Source organism: Megascapheus bottae, chromosome 21 (genome assembly GCF_031878675.1).
Source record: "Megascapheus bottae isolate mThoBot1 chromosome 21, mThoBot2.hap1, whole genome shotgun sequence".
NCBI classification, from domain to species: Eukaryota; Metazoa; Chordata; class Mammalia; order Rodentia; family Geomyidae; genus Megascapheus; species Megascapheus bottae.
Window position 1 is genome coordinate 36847339 of NC_143529.1, and position 19463 is coordinate 36866801.

A 19463-nucleotide genomic window follows, 5' to 3' on the forward strand; every position below is an offset into this window, starting at 1 on the left:
TGTTTCATGGGTAATTAAGACATTTCACTCTGCAGTTCCCTTCTCCTAATGAAGAAGAAATTTCTCTTTTGCTGAAATGTGTCTTGTAAGGATTTTATTTCTTGTCAGTGCTCCAGCTCAGGAAGACGCTCTTTGGGGCTCTGATGGTTTTCGGTAATGTCTTCTTGAATCGTAAGTCAGATGCTACACAGATCTGAATTTCTGAAACATGCTTAGATTCTCACTCCCCATGAAAATGAGTTGGCCAGCATTGCAAAGCATCCCGAGTTTTCTGTATTTGCACGGGTCCCAGCGAGTCTGCTCTGGGGCTTTGCTCTCCTCACAGCAGATGCAGCTGTAGAATGGGCCCAGTCACATTCTCTGCCGCCGGTCCCCATTCACGGAGTGCTGACTCTCCCTGCAATGGCACAACAGCCCCGTGCTACTCGGATGCCAAATGGCATCTGGGATATGTACAGATTTTCTCAGCTCCTGCAAGAAAGACACACGGACCTTGTTGTGTTCTGTCACAAGGGATAGCTTCTTAAGCTATCTTCTCAAATGTCAAAGGCAGTCATCAGCAGACTCTGCATTTTTTAAGGAGCGTCCTGGCCACTCAAGTCCAGCCCATGAGTTGGTGTGGATGCCCCACCCACAGCGGAGGCATGGTGTCCCCTGTCCCGTGGGCAGATCACCCTGAACCTGGCTCTGTCTCCTCCGACCTCCTCCACCAAAGCATGAAAAGGGCTTTCAGGTAAAAGGGAAGAAAAAGTACTTTATGTAAAACCATGGAATCTCCATATGCATGACTAGAGAATGATTGACAGCTGGCTGCAGTGAGCACGTAGAGCTCTTGTTCCTGAGAACCACCCACAAGTAATTGACAGGCGCACCATCAAAACTTCTGCCCCTGCATCTCCCAGGACTCCAGAACATGGCTGACGACCATGCCCCTCGACAGCCTGTGTCTGTACAGCACTAGGTCCCAGGCACTGCCCACGGCGGGTCTCTTCCGCACTGGAAATGCGCAGCGGTAACATCTGTCTTGAGCCTTCTCGCCCACAGTGCATGCACATGGTGGAAGCCCAGCAGATGCCAGACCGCCAAGGAATGGAAGCAGATCACCTGTGCAGGCCTGCATGAACCTGCTGGTTCCTAGTGTATTTTTCACATAAATATGCTTTTCTGTGCCATGAGCTAGTGTTTCTCAAAGCGTGCATTGAGAAAATGGAATCCAGCAAGACCTGAAGGGAAGAGTTTGGCTTCGATTGTTATCAGTCTTGGAGTTTTCGTTGCATGTTACCAAGCTAAGAGCTCTGTGAAGCCTTCCAATTAAAAAAAAAAAGACTCATGAACTTGATTAAGGTCTTCGATACCCAACATCACTCTGCCACTGGCAGCCATGGGAGTCTTGCTGTGTTCTCAGACACCCCTGAGAAATATTGGGTTAACTCCCAGCAGCCTCTGCACTACGAGCCGGGACGGGCACTGAGCGATAGGACATCGCAAGCAGGAACGGTCGGACGACCCTCCCCAGGCGTGCCTCAGCTTCGTGGGCTGCCTCCTGGGACCCGTGCCCGTGCACGCCTCCCCAGGGCCAGACTATATGTCTGATTCACTTCCGGTTCCTCTAACACCCCAGGCTGGCGTGAAGGCTCCCTTTCTAAAATGGTCCCGGAGGTCACATGACAAGGCTTCCACGTGGATTCTTTTACATGTCGTGTGGTTTCATCTTCTGTAAGACACCATCTTTGAGGGCCTGAGTTCATCTTGACTTGAAGCGGGCTGGATTGGGCTCCCCGTGCTGTGCTCCTGTGCGCGGTGGGTGGTGCCGTCAAGATGGCAAGACCACATGGTTTTCAAGGCACAGCCTAGCCGCAGCATTCACAGCCTGACACGTCACTGACGTCCTTCTTTGCTGGTCCTCACCGTGACGCTCAAGTGATACATGGCAGAGCGTAAGGAGAAGCTCGTAGGCCACCTGCCTGCCCTCCATGCTGGGCAGACCTCCCGGGAACCGTCCTGGGTGGATGGAGACTGCAGAGGGGCAGACAGCCTCGTGTGGTGACACCACACACAGCTCAAGATACCTGTCAGCGATGCAGGGCCGACCAAGTCACCCACGCGGTGGGCCTACCAACCATCCCCTTCCGCGGGGAACTGCTCTCCCCCTCCTCACCTTCCCCGCCCAGCCCCAGAAGATCCCATGCTGAAATTGATTTAGAGATCAGCCTTGATGAAAGACCAATCTTGAGCCCTCCCGGCGTCCGTGTTCAGTGTCATTAGCTAGTCCTGATTACTTGGCGATGCATGCGGAAGCATCTGAGTGGACGTGGAGGGGCGCACAGATTAACCAGGGGTTTCCTGCCGTTTGTCACACAAATAGCAGTGCCAGTAAAGGGGGAGACGATAAATCATTTTCCTCAGGATTGAAACCTTTTATCAGTTTTGTCGTTTTCATTATTCAGTAAACGATTAGTAGCAGCATGTCACTTTGTCATCTGTGGTTAACAACGGCGCCGCTGCCCGCCGAGCAGGCGCCTCTCACCTGTACAGGACGGAAACACGGTCACTCACTCGCCCGTCCAGCTGTCCTGAAGGAACAGACTGACCACACCCCCCCAGACCGGCATACTGCAGTCAGGGGCAGTTATATACCCTCCGTGTCCCCTTTATGCCATTGATTTCTGTGCCATTATGAGAAGAGTGAATAGGTGAGCGTTTTTCTTTTACCTTCTATAGGACCTTTTGTTAAAATATATTTACACGTCACATGCCAGCCGTCATTTGTCTGGCTGATTAGTTGTTTGGTTGGTTGGTTTGTTCATTTGTTCGTTCGTTTCCTGGCTGTATTTTGTTGTTCACACCAAGGTGGGAAACTCTCAGCCTTGTGTTCACTAACCACAGGAAGCCAGACCGCTGGAGCTGCATTCCAGGCCATGTTTTGTTTCCATCACTTTTTGGATAGGGTCTTGTGCTTTTCCCCAGAAGCCAACCTCAAGCTGATTTTCTCACCATTGCTTCCTGCATGGCTGGGCTTACACCTGGCTTAGGGTCTTCTAACCTTTTGGCCCAACTGGTCTCAGACCTGAATCCTCTTATCTCTGCGTTCCAAGCAGTTGACTTTACTTATGGCATTTACTGACAGTACTGAATAGCGTGGTGAAGGCTCCCTATCCCACCTCATCTCAGTCCAGACATGAGTGGTCCCTACATCCAGAGTTTTCACATCCTGAACTCTCCCGCTCGTTAATGTCGCAGTGTCTCAGTGCCCATTTCCTGTTGGCACGCATACTTTCCCTCGCCAGCTGTGTCTGTCTTTTCATCCTCGGTTTCAAGGGCACTCTGAGTGGTGACTGCCCATCATATGTGGCAGCCGATCTGTCCCGTGGCCCTGTTCAGGTGTTCGGTTTCTGGCTTAGGAGGCAATCGTCTCCAGCGTAGCTCCTGCGCACCTGTCCTTGCTGAAAGAACAGCTCAAGTCCTCTCCTTCAGGCTTGTCCTTCCAATTGTGGTCTCTTAGTCCCTTGTAGGAAAGCATGCTTTCCAAGGACAGTGCCCAGAATGACCGTCTTTAGTGCATGGGTCTTCAGTCCCAGGACGTCAGGGTCTCTGAGACCACGAGGGGCCACTGTTGTTGTCCTCAAAACCCCAGAATATACTTAGACATCTTTCCATTCAAGAGTTAACAAAGTCATAGAAGACCAACATTAGATTGTCCAATTTTCGTTTTGCTGTGTAAGGTTATTTAAAACACAGACACAGGTGGGAGACAGGACATGCGCTCTGGTCAGGTACACCTGCTCGACGTCAGAGCCGCGCCACTCCTCCCTGTGCCACCAGAGTGGAGCCTTCACTTAGAACCAGAGTTCAGGGGAGTCTGTGCTGTGGCCGCCTTGTGGTGAAACAGCAAAGGAAGACGCAGGAGGTGTGCAGATGTCTCTGAGAGTCGGAGGCCGGGATGGAAGAGTGGGGATGCAGGTGTACGGGGGGAGCCCCAGGCTCTGAAGCTCCTGGCCCACCCTCACCACAGGAAAACTGTGAGACTCGGCCCAGTGTTGTGTGTGTCAGCCCTGGAGTGGAGATCAGAGAGTTCGTTACTCATGGGAAAGCTGCTCTAATGGAGGGAAAACTGTGCTGAGTTCTCCGCACAGTGCCTGAGATGAGCATAAGTTAGAGGTGTTGGTGTCGGTGGTGGTGGTGACGTTAGAGAATGCTGCTGATTGTAATGGGGTGTTGATGACATGACGGGGGTGTGACAGTATGAGTGGTGGGATGACACTGGTGTTGGGGCAACAGTGTCAGGGATGGTGACATTGGTGGTGGCTGACAGCTCTGGTGCTGGGACGACAGTGACAGTAGGTGGGGGGTGAAGGCGTGCAGTGGTGGTGGCGTTGCTGGTGGCAGTGGGATACTGGCAGCGGGCAGTAAACAAGCGTGAGAGGTCCTGTCGACTGTGCATCTCGACTGTCCCTGGGTGCTGGGCCAGCTCTGAGCTGTGTGTAGCAGGGCGTTGTTCTGGCTTTGGTTGGTTCAAACTTGCATATAATGATTTGAAAGCATTTTGAGGTCATCTTACTGCAGGTCCAAAGCAAACCTACACCACTCCTGCAGTTTCATCGTCCCGAGTTAGGAATGGTCTTGAAGACAGCTGCTCTGCTTCTAATTACTGCCAGGAAGAATGCCTTAGGCCAGCATCAGAATCATCGCCTGTGCAGACATCCTGCAAGAACTTGTTTATAGCCATAAATGTGTAGTACCTGTCAGAATGTCCCTCTCGGGAAGTCTTTGTGTCTGGGTCACTGGACAGCTGCATATGGGTTCTTGTTTTTAATCTTTCCACTTACCAGAAGTAATATAGACTACTTGTGACAACCCTAGGAATGAAAGATCATGGGGGGGGAGAACTCGGTTCCTGCCATATTCCAGGACTGAGTGCTGGCTGTTTGTGTCTGGCGCTCGCTCTCCAAGGCATTTCCCAGAAGGCTCTTGTGCACCTGGCGCTCGGGAGGGTCCACAGTGAGCGAGACCGCCCAGCCTCTTCCTTGTGTGCCGGTCCCGCCATGGAAGCAGACCGACAGTGAGAAAGAGAGCGAGTGGCAACTTTGGAGAATGAGAGATGACTGAGGAAATGTAACCGACGCTGCGATTCCTGTGTCCACGGGAGATGAGTGATGGCTGGAGTCTGTTTCCCCAAGGGTCCTCTAGGACAAAGCTTCCAGTTGAATCATAAGTGGCAAGAGGCAAGAATGAGTCCAACATTGGAGAATGGCTGATAGAGGTTCTAGGAGCCAGGCCTGGTAGGAAGAGAATCCAATATTTCTATCAGAGGTTGCCGACCTTTGAGGGTGACACTTCTGGAATCTTGCTTCTCTTATGGAATACTAGATACTCAAAGTGCTGGACAAGGGAGACCTGCAGGTAGCTAGGCCTGTGAAGTGTACAGTGAACCACTGCATGGTTCCTGCCTGGAATTCAGTAGATCTCGAACGAAGTGCATTTTACAAAATACTTAAATGTCCCAGGTACAGAATCTATACATGCATCACTCCAGAGTGGCAGAAGACGCCTGTTCTCCTTCCTGCCCCTCCGAGGAACGCAGAGTGCCCCCTCCCCCAGAACTAACTCACCTAAAACAGATCACACTTTCCAACCAGCACGTCACTCTTTTGTCCTGTTTAAGATGTTTTCTGGCTTTTGTTTTGTTTTGTTTTGGTCGGTTGTGGGGCTTCAACTCTGGGCCTGGGCACGGTCTCAGTTCTTCAGCTCAAGGCTAGCGTTCTACCACTTGGAGCCACAACTCCATTCCCAGTTTTCTGATGGTTAATTGGAGACGAGAGTTTCACAGTCTTTCACGCCTGGCCTGGCTTTGCATTGTCAAATCTCAGCCTCGTGAGGGTTACAGGTGTGAGCCCCCAGCACCTGGCTTGTTTTCTGTTTTTGTAGACCTTTGTCCTTGGGTGGCCTGGAGGGAAGGGTATGTTTCCATGAAGGGATGAGAGGTCTCCACTCACCCATGGCCACTAGCATAGCTGCCAGGTGGACCCCCGGCCCTTCTCCTTCGTTCTTCGCCTGCTCCTCTCTCACCTGGCTCCTGGCTCTGTGGGTAAGTTTGTGGCCGCATATCCCACTTCTTCTCAGACTCATCAGCCTGCCTGCTCCCTGCCCAGCCCTTTTCCAGCGCTTAGTAAAACCTACCCGTTCACATGTAGTTTGTTTTCCCAAAGAACTTTGTTTTTAAGGTTACAGAAGAAACCTCCAGAAGACCCTCCCCCCACAAGCTGCAACTACACATGAGCAGCGCTTCTGGGAAATAAGTTTTTCGCCTGGATTCTACTTGAGAATTTTTGTAGCTAAGGTGGATTGTTGAGAACAGTATTTTCTCAGTGTAATGGGACTACTAACCCTCTTATATGACGGTGCCACCAGCACTCGGTGTAGCAAGGAACACATTCTTCTTGTCCCTCCCCTGAAGTCCGGAAGTGACATTTCCCAGAGCCAAGATCTAGCTACTAGTGTGTCCTGGTGAATTTCACATCATCAGTTTAGCACGACTCAACTCCCTGCCCGCCCCCTTCCCTGTCTCTCTTCAGTACTGGGGCTTAAACTCAGGGTCTGGGCACTGTCCCTAAGCTGCTTCTGCTCAAGGCTAGCACTCTACCACTTGAGCCACAGAGCCACTTCCTCGAGTCTCCATTTCTGTTAAATTCTGCCACCATAATTCAAAAGGTAGCCTTACTATGCTGAGTTCAACAGAACGTCAACACTGTTTTGCCAGTGGGTCAAAGCTCATTTCCGTTCATTGAAATCTAATGCTGCAGGTTACCTGGAATGGTGCTCACGAGAGATACTTGTTGGCTAGCAGCGCATTGTAAGCTGCTAACGTGCGAAAGTAGGCAGGTACAGGTGGCCACGCCTGTCATCCTCGCTACTTGGGAGGCTGAGAGTTGAGGATCATGGTTCGAAGCCAGCTCAAGAAGAAACGTGCTTCTCTAACTTTCGTTCCTTGGAAACAGTATGAAGAGTAGGAACTCACTTGCCTGCATGCCTGCAGTCTTATTACAGTATTTTCATGAGACTTGCCTTTTGTTTGTTTTTCGTTCTTGAGAGAGGATGCCCTAGCCCAGGCTAGGTTTGAACTCAAGATGTCCCTGCCTCAGCCTTCCATGTGCTAGGATTACAGGTATAGACTACTAATAGACTACTTTCTAGAAGAGTTTGGGCCAAATTTCCATAGACTCACATACACAGTGTGTCCTCGTATCTTAATTTGTCATCTGTTACAGTTAATTGACACATTATGATTACAGGATATACTCACATTTCTTTAGATTTTATTTCAGGATCCACAGTTAATTTAGTCGTCTCTCTAGTCTTCTATAACTTGAGATATTTTCTTAGATTTTCTTGTTTTTGACCGCGTAGGGAGTGCCTGTCAGGGAAGTGTGTGTGTGCGTGTGTGTGTGTGTATCATATACTTACTGTTTATGACTTTCTCAGAACTGGTGTTGAGGCTGAGTTAACCTAGGTAAGTCCCGTTTCCTCTCACATATATTCCATCAACGTGGTTAGTTGCTACTGGCCTTGACCTTGCTCCTCTGGATGAGGTGGAACTGGCTTTCCCTCTGGTAGAGAGGTCTTGCAGTTCTGCCCTGCCTGTGTAGTATCTGCACTGACTCTGGAGCTCTGTGGCATGTACTTGTCCACTCCCACGGACGTTATTCAGTCATTTCTGTCTGCGGAAGCGAGGGTGTGCCTTCCACATTGAGGCTGTGGCCCAGCTCTGTGTTGCTGGAACCATTGGAAACACTTTCCGCTGGTTCTCTTCTGAATGGCGTGATTTCCTACTGCAGTCTTTACTACCTTCCAAATGCTCTTCCGTTCTGATACTAAACGATGCTCCAGCCTTTACCTCATATCTTCCCCGCCTCATTCCTAAAATCAGTCTTCTGCTAAGGACTTCTAAGTATCTTTATTTGAAAACGACACTAGAAACCAAGATCTCGCTGGAGATGCTAGTTTGATGCCTATAATTGTAACTAAATAAAACACTGAGACCTGGATCATGGTTCAAAACTAAGCCAGATAGAAAAGTCAGCAAGACCCTGTCTCCATTTAACAAGCAAAATTGTAGACTGGAAGCATGTCTCAAGTTGTAGAGCACTCGCTGTGAACAAGAGAGCTGAGCGAGGGCATGAGCCCCCGAGTTCAAGCCCCAGCTAAACGAAATCAAGATCTGGGGCTGGGTGTGCTATGGTTGATCCTGTGTCTTAGCTCTTCTAGCAGAGAGAGCAAAAAGTACATGTATGTATATTACCCTATGTAGACACACATATCTGTAAATATTTTAGTAAGGGGTCATTTGTAGCTATAGGAAATAGATAAAAGAAGGAAGGGGGGACTAGATTCTATTATCCGTACTAGCATAAAATTGGAAATAGCTAAATATCCTAACATGGCTTAATTATGATAAAGGAACTGTTGATAAAGGTAAGAACACAGCACCCCATGCCAGCAACATGGACATACCTGTATCCCAGCTGTAATGATAGCATGATAAATAGGTCTGTGTATGGATAAGAACTCTAAAGGGAAAATGACAGGACAGATTAGCTATTAAGCTGATACGAAGTTAACTTAGCTTCTAGAGTAATAGTAATAATACACTCTTACATAAACCTGAATAAATGAAACTATTGAACTGTAATGAAGGAAGTGCGACTTTATTCTTCTTATTATTTCGCTGTCTCAGCACTGCAGTATTTCCCAGGCCCTCTCGGTCAGTAGTGCCCTCATTTATTCATTCAGAGTCACTGGGACACACACTCAGAAGTTGTGAAGTTACGGTCAAAGCAGTTTTACGGGAAGAAAGTCCCATCTGTGTGAAGGAGTGTATTCTCATAAGGTAGCCTTATTTTTCCTCTCTCATCTTTGTTCTTGATTAACTTCATGTGTGTTCAGGAATTTCCGAGCAAGCCTTTGGCTGGGAAAGGCAGATAGCATCGCCCGCGCTCTCAAGTTAGAGGGGCCAGGGTAGGGGGAAGGAGAGCGTGTTACCTGAAGTCACCTCGCAGCCCAACTGCAGAGATGGCAGATCAAATGCTTCGGGAAGACGCTGGCTCCTACGTGGAGGTTGGTGGTCCACTGATCACAGCCCCTCAATTACGGCCCTGTGCAGGAGCGTGAGCAGCAGTCATTAAATAATTATGCCTTTGATTAGTTGCTGTAACTGCTCATTGCCTTTGAAATATAATCACACAATTTGGGGTTTTATTAAAAAACAATTTTTCCTGGAATTGTTGCAAAAAGATTTCATGTTTAAAAAAAAAAAGTCTAAAGAAAAGAAAGCCTGCAATATATTCTGTTTGAGAGATTGACAGGTGGAAAAAAAAAGACAGGAGGGAGGGAGGGGAGAGGAAAAGATGACTGTTTCCCATTATCACTCATTTCTGTCTCAGGAAGACGAAGGCGCCCCTCGCCTGTCTCCACACTCGGCCTCAGAGCCACCATTACACAGCAGCTAGCTAGTTAGCAGGTCCTCAGAGGGGACAAATCTGGACAGAGGGCCTTGGGCCAATCCCAGACTCCACCGCTGCTCAGCTGTGGAACCCCCCTTCTTACCTAAGCTGCATCTCATGTGCACCGTTCAGCTTAGGAAGGTGATGCAGCCCTCGTTGGTCTCCAGAGTTACTGTGTGTGTGTGTGTGTGTGTGTGTGTGTGTGTGTGTGTGTGTGTGTGTGTGTGTGTGTACACTTGCATATTCAAGTCTGAATGGCCGCTGTTTAACCCTACCACAGGAAATGGCTTTCTAAGAAGGCCGTTTTTCTCCACATTGCGGGGGCCAGCCCTCCTCCCATTTCTATTCTCCATTCCAGTGCTATGCCCAGAAGAGAGTGAAGCCGAGAGGCCATAGAGCCCCGGTTTCAGTGCTTTTCCCATTCCACATTCACAGCAGCTCCAGAAACGTGGGAGGAACCAAGTGCTTCCCTCAGCCTGTCCGAACCTCCTGAGAACCTCCCCACAACCTGCTGCCTCCCCGTGCCTCAGGGCTTCACCTGCCTCGCGGGCTTCCCGCCCCAGAGGAGGGCCAAGCTCCTTGTTTGGGTGTTACACCAAGACAGGTCATTGCGTCCTTCCTCTGTCACTCAGTGTGGTTTCAGGTTGAAAGGAAAATCAGTTCTCCACCAAACCAGGACCTGTGGTTTTAGGGTACATCCTGTGTCGCTGTGGACCAAAGATCACGGGACACTGAGCACGCTGTACTGGGAAGTGACGTTGAGCCACATCGCACCCTCTCTGCCTGTGGTAGCTCCCGGGGCTGTGGTCGGCCTGCCCCTCTTTGAGGGGCTGTGGTATTCTTCTCTGCCCCCATGGGATTTATACAGGTGACATCCCTAGAAAAGGCAGGAATGGACAGCCAGCATGGACTAGGGGTGGAGTTGCATGACAGGCGACCACTTGACTTTATTGGAGGTGCTTGATTACGCTCCCTTGTCTGGGTGAGAGGGTCATTTGTTTCTCTCTGAGTGCAGACATTGTTGGAAATGAGACACATCTCCTCAACCCAGCCCCCTTCTGCCACGTGGGTAAAAGGTGCGGCTTGTTCTCATAACTTACCTGAGGGCTGCAGGGGGCCTCACGCGGCTAGCCCGATTCCATCCATCTGTCCGTCCATCCGTGCCAGGCATGTCATTTGTGCCCATGTACACCTCCAACAAGTCCGAGGACTCTGGACCCGCAGCCTCACGCCGCCTCACCGTGTATCAGCTTTCTGAGGAATATGTAGCTAATCAGCAGAATGCTGTCCCACTGAGGCGGGAGGTGGCACTCGTAAGTCTATGGCTTCCTGTCACAGCGAAGGAGGAAGAGTTGAAGGTAAAGCCCTGCCCCTCTGAGCATGCGACACTGACTAAGCAATACTGTTATTCCATTTTTGGAGAGCTAGTGGAAATGATTTTACTGTGGAAATCTGTTCTCTGATTGGTTTTCAGGCTTTCCCATGCTTTTTTAAGATTAAATGCATTTTTTTTGTTTTAAAAAAAAAATGAACAAAAACTTGCTTTTAAATTACATTCCATGTTCCTCAAGATCACGTAAACCCCTTTGAAAAGCTGCAGGTCCCCCAAAATAAGGAGGTATGTAATCATTGGGAGTTGTTAGCACTAAATGATTCCAGCCACTCTAACTTTGTAGAAAGCCATAATTTTCACATTTCTCCTTTCTGTCTGTCTCTCTTTGAAGAGTCTCTGACTGTCTGTTAGTAATTACGAGGAGTTGAGTGTATTATGCCAGGCCTCATTTGGTCATGCAGACACTGAGTTGATCATGCATAATTGTCAGGTCCTTTAAAGAAAGTCTCTCAGCATTATGTGTAACACTCAGGTTGTATCATAGCTTCAATCCATCTGCCAGCCTGATGGCCCAGTACCAGAGGAAAAAAGTCGCCAAACATGAGCGTTGCACACTTGCATTTCAGTACCAGGTGTCCAGAGGCCCTGTCTTTCCCATTTGACAGTCACCAGATAAATCCAGCCTTGTGAACACACACGCAGCAGAGCACTACACAAAAATATAAGGGAAGTCTGCATTGCCACCGTTATATTACAGGGAAGTAAACTTTTTTGCAATGCCACTCTTATATTGCCGGGAAGTAATCTTTTTTTGTTTTCTTAATTTGAAGCAAGCCTGTGTTTATTGATGTTTTCTTATGAGTGCATTGTAAACCAGTAGAATCCCGGGCTTTCAGCAGTTTCACACTTTCAGCCATCGGCTGTATCTTGGTCATTTTTGTAGCAAAGCCTTGTGTCTAACTTGTTCACGTTTTCACATTTTGCTGTTGTTGTCTAGTGGAGGCTGTGCTCGTAGTAACTACCCCTCCCCAAACACACTGACTTTTCTCCCCACCCCACATTAGAGTTTACAGTGTCTGCTTAGTTTGCAAGTTCCCTTGAGCAGAGAGCAAGCTCGTCGTCCACCCTCACTCTGCACCTGATCTGAAATTATTGTCTGTCTCGGGATTTCACCTTGAGGCCCCTTGTTAACGGAAGGGGCTGCTGCCTGTCCAACAAGCAGAACTACAGGAGAAATGACGGTGTTCATGCCCTGCTGCCTTTCTGTCCAAATTCTGATTTCAGGATGAGAGACTTGGTGGCCTGTGTTTGAAAGAAGAAACCATGCTCCTAAAATTATAACAATAACTGAAAGCATAGCCCTCTGAGCCGTCCCCGGGCCTCCTGCCCACTTCTGGAGCCGTGGACACCGCCGTGGGGTACTGGGGCAGAGCGCAGGGCCCCTGCTGGACTACTGGGGCTCCATTCTGACACAGTGTCTCTGGTTCCCCCATTAGTGCATCTAGGCAGCAGCCTCAGATGCACCCGAGACATAATCGATGGTAATGCGATTGTATTTTCTTATGAGAAGCTCTAAACATGGAGACGTAGAGCAGTCAGTGCCCTGGGAGACGAATGCACATATTCAGGACCTCAGTACCCTCCAGAAAGCAGCCATTTATTTAAGAAGAAGGAAAAGGCATGACATTTTACACATGAAAATGGATTATTCCATCAGTAGGTTAATAGAAAAGCAGGCTGCAAGTTCTCTTCCTGCTTATACAGCCCGATGGTAACGGAGATCCGGGCATGAAAAATGCCCTCCATGAGGCCGCCAGGAAGAGGCCTCTGCACGTGAGCGGCCCTCTTGTGCAGAGGGTGCCAGCCTGGACCTGCCTATTTATATGTAAATGTTTCAGGGAGAGTGAGTCTGACCTGAACAGCGCAGCGCCTTCCTGGTTCTTTCTAGAACTTGTAAAATAGGGGCCAAGACGGTAGAGCTTCAGCAGCTGAGAAATGAAGTGCCTGCGTAGTTCTAGGGAAGCTCTGCCATACTTGCAGGGCCTGATGGTGAGCCAGAGTACACACTTCAAAGGGTGCCATTGGGTTTGCTTCATTGGTAATACATGCACTAGCAGACACCCAAAGACCTCTTTCCCACGTGTGCTGCTAATAGATGCACACTTAGGTAAGGTTGGCCAGACAGAGAGGCCTGGAAGACAGGAAGAGAAACGGCTCTCCTCACGAAGAAGAAGAAGAATCAGCCAGCTGCCTGCAATCCTAGCTATTTAGGAGGCTGAGATCTGAGGGTTGTGATTTGAAGCCAGCCCAAATCAAGATACCCTTATCCCAAAGTAACCAGCAAAAGGCTGGAAGTGGAGGTGTGGTTCAAATGGTAGAGCACCGCCTGGAGCAAGAGCTCAAAGCCCTGAATTCAAGCCCCATACCAGCACCAGAGAGAGATGGGGTGGGGGGGAATGCCATATGTGATAAAAGGGCCCAGTCCCCAGCCACGGAGGTCTGCTCCATATTACATTTCTTATTACTTCTTCATGTCCAAGCCACAAAGTAATTCTGAGGTGTTCACCGTGGTCCATCTGTGGCCACCAGTATACACGTGTGCAGAGCCTGCAACCGACGCCTAAGGGAGCTGCTTGTGTGGTTTATCCATGGCGGTGAGGCAGAAACGTCAGCCTGCCCCACCTCAGTTGAGCCAGGGTCGCTTGGCCTGTCAGCCCAGCCTCTTAACACGTGAGTGTCACACGGCAGACGTGGAAGGCTTGCCAGCCCCTGAGAATGCTGTTTGGCTACAGCAGAAGCTTCCAGTAGGTTCTCTCCCTGGCTGTGGGAGTTGATGCAGGCTCTGCCCCCGCTGCAGAGCCTGGCGTGGTATCTGCCCAGGAGCCGGGCACCTCCGTGTGTGTGGCCTGAAGGCTGTTCCCCATCACAGACTCTCCTGAAGGGCTGTGGGGACCCTCAGGCTGGCCAATTTGGAGCAACAGGCATCCACATCTCCAAGTTGATGGTTGCAGACTGGGGACCAGGCAGAGGGCAGGACGTGTCCCATGTCACCGCCTGGCAGCACACACCACAGGAGAGTCTTGCTGTGCCATGGCCAGCTGGCTTTGCATTTCACCTCTGATCACCACATCCTTGATGGGAGACTTGGTGTCTGTCCTCCCGCTGAGAGCTTGCTGAGAGCTTGCAGAGGCGTCCGCTGTGTGTGTGTGTGCATGTGCGTGTGCACGCGTGGGTGGCAGGAGACCCCTCCCACCCTGCTACCTCCCACGGGGGGAGAGAATGGGCTCCGTTCTCCTCTTATGAAAATGGCCCCGGTGCTCTGCCTCTGTGACTAGGTTGCTGTCACCTCCAGACCTGTGTGTGCACGCATGAGAGAAAGAGAGAGAGAGAGTGAGAGTTGGAGGAGACACCTTTTTACCCTCTCTCGGCCTAGTGCAAGATGCAGGCACAGAGCGCATCCCCAGCATCTGTCCCTGTGGCTGCTGGGCCCTTCAGGAGGCCACGGCCTGGAGGAAAGGCCGGTGTTGCTCTCCTTGCGCTCTGGCGCAGGCCTGGCCGCAGTGGTTCACCCCTGTCCTTGCGGAGCCCCTGTGCTGCCAGCCCCGGACCCCGCTTTGCGGAAACTGGTGGCTCAGAGGTGACTTCGTGTGCTACTTTGACATTTCTTTTCTCCCCTTTTCATTTGTTTTCTTTTTCTTCCTCTTTTTCTTTTTTTTTTTTTCTCTTTTTCCCCCTCTGCCCTCTCTGCTCTCGGGATGCAGCCAAACGCAAAGCATGGAAACTAAACCGTGTTGGTAGCCTGCGAAATATATACAGCAGCAGCAGTACCAACACCGAAGGTAATGCCTGGTCTCCCCCCCCATCTCCCTCCTCCCTCCCTCCCTCCCCAGCCCCCTCCCTCCTCCTCCTGCAAACATGGAACCTTGGTCGCCCACAGCTGCATGCTCTTATTGTGTTTGCCGAGTCATTCCTTTGGTCTTTCCATCTTTTTGTTTGTGTTTTATTTGACCATTCACGATCCTTTCAGCTTACTTAAATTTTGACCTTTCCCTCCAGTCGCAGAGTAGTGATGTTTAAATTACTTCAGAAACCTATTTCCTCCTCTTTTTTTTTTCTTTTCCTTTATACATGTGGGCATTCAATGTAATATTTCCCAAGTTATTACAGTTTTTAAAAGTGTTAGTATCAGGTGTAGTGATCTGTAGCCAAATACAATAGTGTGCCGTGACATTTAAGTAACAGTCTTAATTTGTTTTGTCGAAGCATTCCCCATAATGCTCTTTGCTGCTCTAATCCGGAGGCAGGCAAGGCCCGGGCCATTTGCATGGACTGCTATTGCTTGTAAATTCCGTATATTGTTGTGTTTCTAAAGGTCGTCCGGTGCCAAAGTTCACAAATTGACTTGCGTTTCTTTTTTCACTGAAGACAGCCGTCATTGCTTTTGTATAATAGCAGATTGAATTTTTTCCCACCTTCATTTGAACAACACAATTATAAATTGCCTTTTTTTTATGATTGCAAATGTCAGGGGTCAGAATTATTTTGATGCCAGGCAAGGGGGAAGCCTCACCATGGCCCCAGTGCGTGGAGGGAAGGCTGGTGTATAATATGTGCGATGCAAAACAGGTCACAATCCAGCGAGCTTGGGATAATGGGGGGATTTTTTTTTCACTTAAGTACAAGCCAAATGGGTCAAGTAATGGCAAGCTCGCGCCCTAACACTAATTGACTTATTTGGGGATGATTATAACTGTAATATTTTTCTTAATGTCACTGTTTTCTGGGCTGTTGATTTTAGCGATTGCCAAGCGGTGGCATTAAATCTCTTGTAAATTTTAAATTGCACGCTATTTCTGTAAACAAGTCCCTTCTTCGCATCCCGGTCATTAACCTTTGCTGATTTATATCGCCATCCTCTTTCTCTACCCTTCACAATTACTCCTGTCTTGCCACTGAAAACCCGGCTCTCCGCCAGAAAAGAAATGAATCTAGAAAACAAAACTACATTTGCACAATGGCTTGTTAAAGGGCCATTTTTTAATCATAAATTTTTTTTCTCATTCCTCAAGGGGAAATTGTTAGGTACCAATGGAGCTTGGCCTGTTGGTATCTTCTTGCAAAGCCTTCAGCATTCCAAATAAATAACTAAATAAGAGTGAGAGAGACAAAATAAGACAGAAGGGAAACAGTAGAATTTAAGAAATGGTCACATTCAGTTGTCATTTCTCATTGCATTTTAAAAGGTGTTAATGTACTCCTTAGCAATTTTTTTTCTTTAGTAGTAGTCATACGTCTGTGAACACATATCATTCCTCTGCCCTGCGCGCATTTCAGATACGACAATTCTTTATATACATGCGGATCAAGGCCTGGGTTTAAATGTTGGGGTACAGAGTGGGGCACTGTGAGGAGCCATAGCCTTGTGGGTAGACAACTCCCACCCACGGCAGCTGTGGGCCGGCAGGGCCTCCAGGTCACCACGCGGGAGGATCACAGACCTTCTCAGCCCTAACAGCTCAGGTAACACAGCATCTCGCCAGCCAGCGCCTTCAGGGGTCCAGCACCGAGGGAGAAGGGTCTCACCGAGGCCCTACCCCTTATCCTCAGGGCTTGGGAGTGAATGATGACAACTTGAAGCATATGTAAGTGGCTCACACCTGTAATCCTAGCTGCTCAGGAGGCTGAGATCTGAGGATCACAGTTCCAAGCCAGCCTGAGCAGCAAAGTCCATGAAACTCTTGCCTCCAGCAAAGAAAGAGCGAGCGAGCGAGCAAGCGAGAGAGAGAGAGAGAGACGGTGCGGGCGGGCAGGCAGGCAGGCAGAAGTAGGTCTGTGGAATAAGTGGTAGAGTAGCCCTGGATGAAAAAGCTAAATAATTGCACCCAGGACTGAGGACAAGTCCCACTACCTGCACAGAGTGATGATGATGATGATGATGGTGATGATGATGAGATGATGGTGATGATGATGATGGTGAGGATGATGATGATGGTGATGATGATGATGATGGTGGTGGTGGTGGTGATGATGGTGATAATGATGATGATGGTGAGGATGATGATGATGATGGTGATGATGATGATGATGATGACGATGACGACGACGACGCCTGCCTAGACACCTCCTTCATTTCCTCAGCCATAAATTTGTCCAGAATTTAGTTCAATATGTATTTTTACTTAGGCAACATACATGACCATGTTCTTTTACATTAAATTTCTGCAGATTAATTGCTGTGCAGGTATGATTGCATTGCGTATGACTTTTAATAGCATTTAACAGAATTTATGTAATTATGTCATCAAATGTCTTTCTGATTTCCAGCCTTTTGGTGTATATTTTCTTATGGTCACTGTATATAAAAAGGCCCTTCAGGAAAGTTCTATCCCAAGCATTCTAACATTTACTCTAGCCTGAATGGAATCTTTTCTTAAGTACTCTGCTTTATTCAGAGGATCCCCAAGACATGAACACCCAAATAAGGTTGGCTTAAGTCCTTTGGAGATAGTTAGAACCTGAGTGGAAGACAAGTCGGGGCAGAACATCCAGTGTGAGCCACAGTGGGGCCCAGGGCTCTCTAAAACCGAGATGAAAATGTACTCTGTATGAGCACTGCACTGAGTTTCAAGCCTTTGTTGTGTGTACATGTGCACATGGCTTAGGCCCGTCACCCGGCCACTGTCCCTTAAGGTTTCCTGCTATGGCGTGTGCTCTACCCATTGAGCCACACTTTCACTTCTAGCTTGCTGCCGCTGATACACTGGAGATAAGTTCCAAGATGAGCCGCCTTCAAACCCTGATTCTTAGGTCTCAGCCTCTCAAGTAGTTAGGGTTACAGATGTGAGCCACTGGCGCCCAGCCCTTTGTGGCTTTTTCATAATGAAACTACTTTCTAAAGTTGGTGAGATTTCATTTCCTTCAGCAGGAATGATGAAGCCTCAAGTGTGTGTGGAAAGGCGTCCAGCGTTAGCCTTCCCTTCTAAGGAGAGTAAGTCTTAACTACCTGAAGACTGTGGCTAGCCTTGAGATAGGAATGAATAGTAATTTTTTTTTTTTTGCCAGTCCTGGGCTTGAGCTCAGGGCCTGAGCACTGTCCTTGGACTTTCTCAAGGCTAGAGCTCTACCACTTGAGCCTCAGCACCACTTCTGGCTTTTTCCTATGTATGTGGTATCGAGGAATCAGACCCGGGTCTTCGTGCATGCTAGGCAAGCACTTTAACCGCTAGGCCAAACTCCCGGCCCAGTAAATTTTTTTTCTGAGAAAGAACCAAGAGAACTGGGCTTAAAGAGCAGTTGGACTGTGCACAGCACTTTTCCAAGACCAAGTAACACAGCAAGCAAGACTTCTCAACAACCCCACACAGATGGCAATGCTGCCAGCCTGGCATTGGGGCCAGGACTCTCTGGAGGGCAGCTGAGCCCTGTGTGGCATGGGGAATGTACTTTTAGTATGCAGATGAAGGCTCAGTAAGAGAGAGGAGAGGTGCCATGAGGTCAGGGACATTTACTAGGTGCTCTCACTGTAGACGATCCCCGTACCCACGGATCAGCGGGATCCCCCAGTGGGCCTGGCTGCCCTGCTCTGTGGATTCAGAGGCCTTCAGGGCTGCTCTGGCCAGTCTCTCCCACGCAGGCCTCCTGGATGGACTTGGGTCTCAGAAGCCACATTCTCATTGGGCACTGCCAGCTTCAGGGGACACCTCATGCACTTTCACCTGGGTGCCTCAGCCCTATACCGGGGCACCACTCCCTGTCCCCCACTCCATGGCCCTGGAGGCCATCGCTGCTGTTGTGACATGTTGACTGATCTTCCACTGCCCCAGAGACTTGAGTGGAGACCAGCTGAGCTTTTCAGATGCTCTTAAGGGCTCACATCTCTCCAGGACCTGCATCCCTGTGTGTGCATACCCCCAGGAGAAGGGAACCCACAGTGCTCACCCTCAGAGCCCCTGGCAGCCTGATGCGTTCTTCGGGAAGAGACCCTGCAGCAGGAGTGTGGGGTGGGAGTGTGGGGTGCTCTGCCCTGGGCGCCTTGTGGAGAGGAATGGGACTGTGCTCCATTCAGGGGCTCAGGACGGGCTTTATATCTGTGAGACTGGTCACCGGGAGCCCACGGCTGGCCACAGTACCTGGCATGGTTGAGTCCCTGCCTCCCCTCCCGAGTGGAAGCCCCAGCAGCCTTGAGGAGAGAGGCTTCCTCCAGAACCGGCTCGCAGCAGTCACCACTTTCCAGGCTCAGCCTGGGTCTCACTCATCCTCAGTCATGTCAGACGCTTTCCATCAAATGTTCGCTTCTGATCGGAGGTCAGAGGCAAGGGGTAGTGGGTGTGGGTCCCAGAGCAGCTCTGGGTATACAGTAAGGACCCCCCACACACACACCTTGCCCCTCCATCCCCTCACAGGTTGTCTGCGATTTGGAGATACTTTCATATTTGAGTCTAGCTTACACAGCCAGGAGCAGAGATTGCAAAGAAAAAGTGGCAGAAGAGATTTAAAAGTCAAATTTAATCTATTTTCCCTTGTTTTTTTTTTAAGCTTAACCTTCCCAGTTATACCACCTGTCACGGTTGGAAGAATTGGTGGCTGTAGAAAAGAGGCTAAAAGCTCTGGAGTCAGGTCTCCCCAAAAAAGTG

The 19463-nt window shown here is 49.4% G+C and overlaps 1 protein-coding gene across 12 annotated transcripts in view; it reads left to right on the top strand.

Moving 5' to 3' along the window:
• Agap1 (ArfGAP with GTPase domain, ankyrin repeat and PH domain 1) overlaps positions 1-19463 on the top strand; it is a 418516-nt gene that overhangs the window by 334472 nt on the left and 64581 nt on the right. For 5 of the 12 annotated variants that reach the window (XM_090355098.1, XM_090355104.1, XM_090355099.1 and 2 more), the window contains one exon: positions 14592-14669. The exons of the other annotated variants lie outside the window; for them this stretch is intronic. In XM_090355098.1, the coding sequence (XP_090211224.1) occupies positions 14592-14669 (78 nt within the window). The remainder of the gene's footprint in view (positions 1-14591; positions 14670-19463) is intronic. 12 annotated transcript variants of the gene reach the window in all.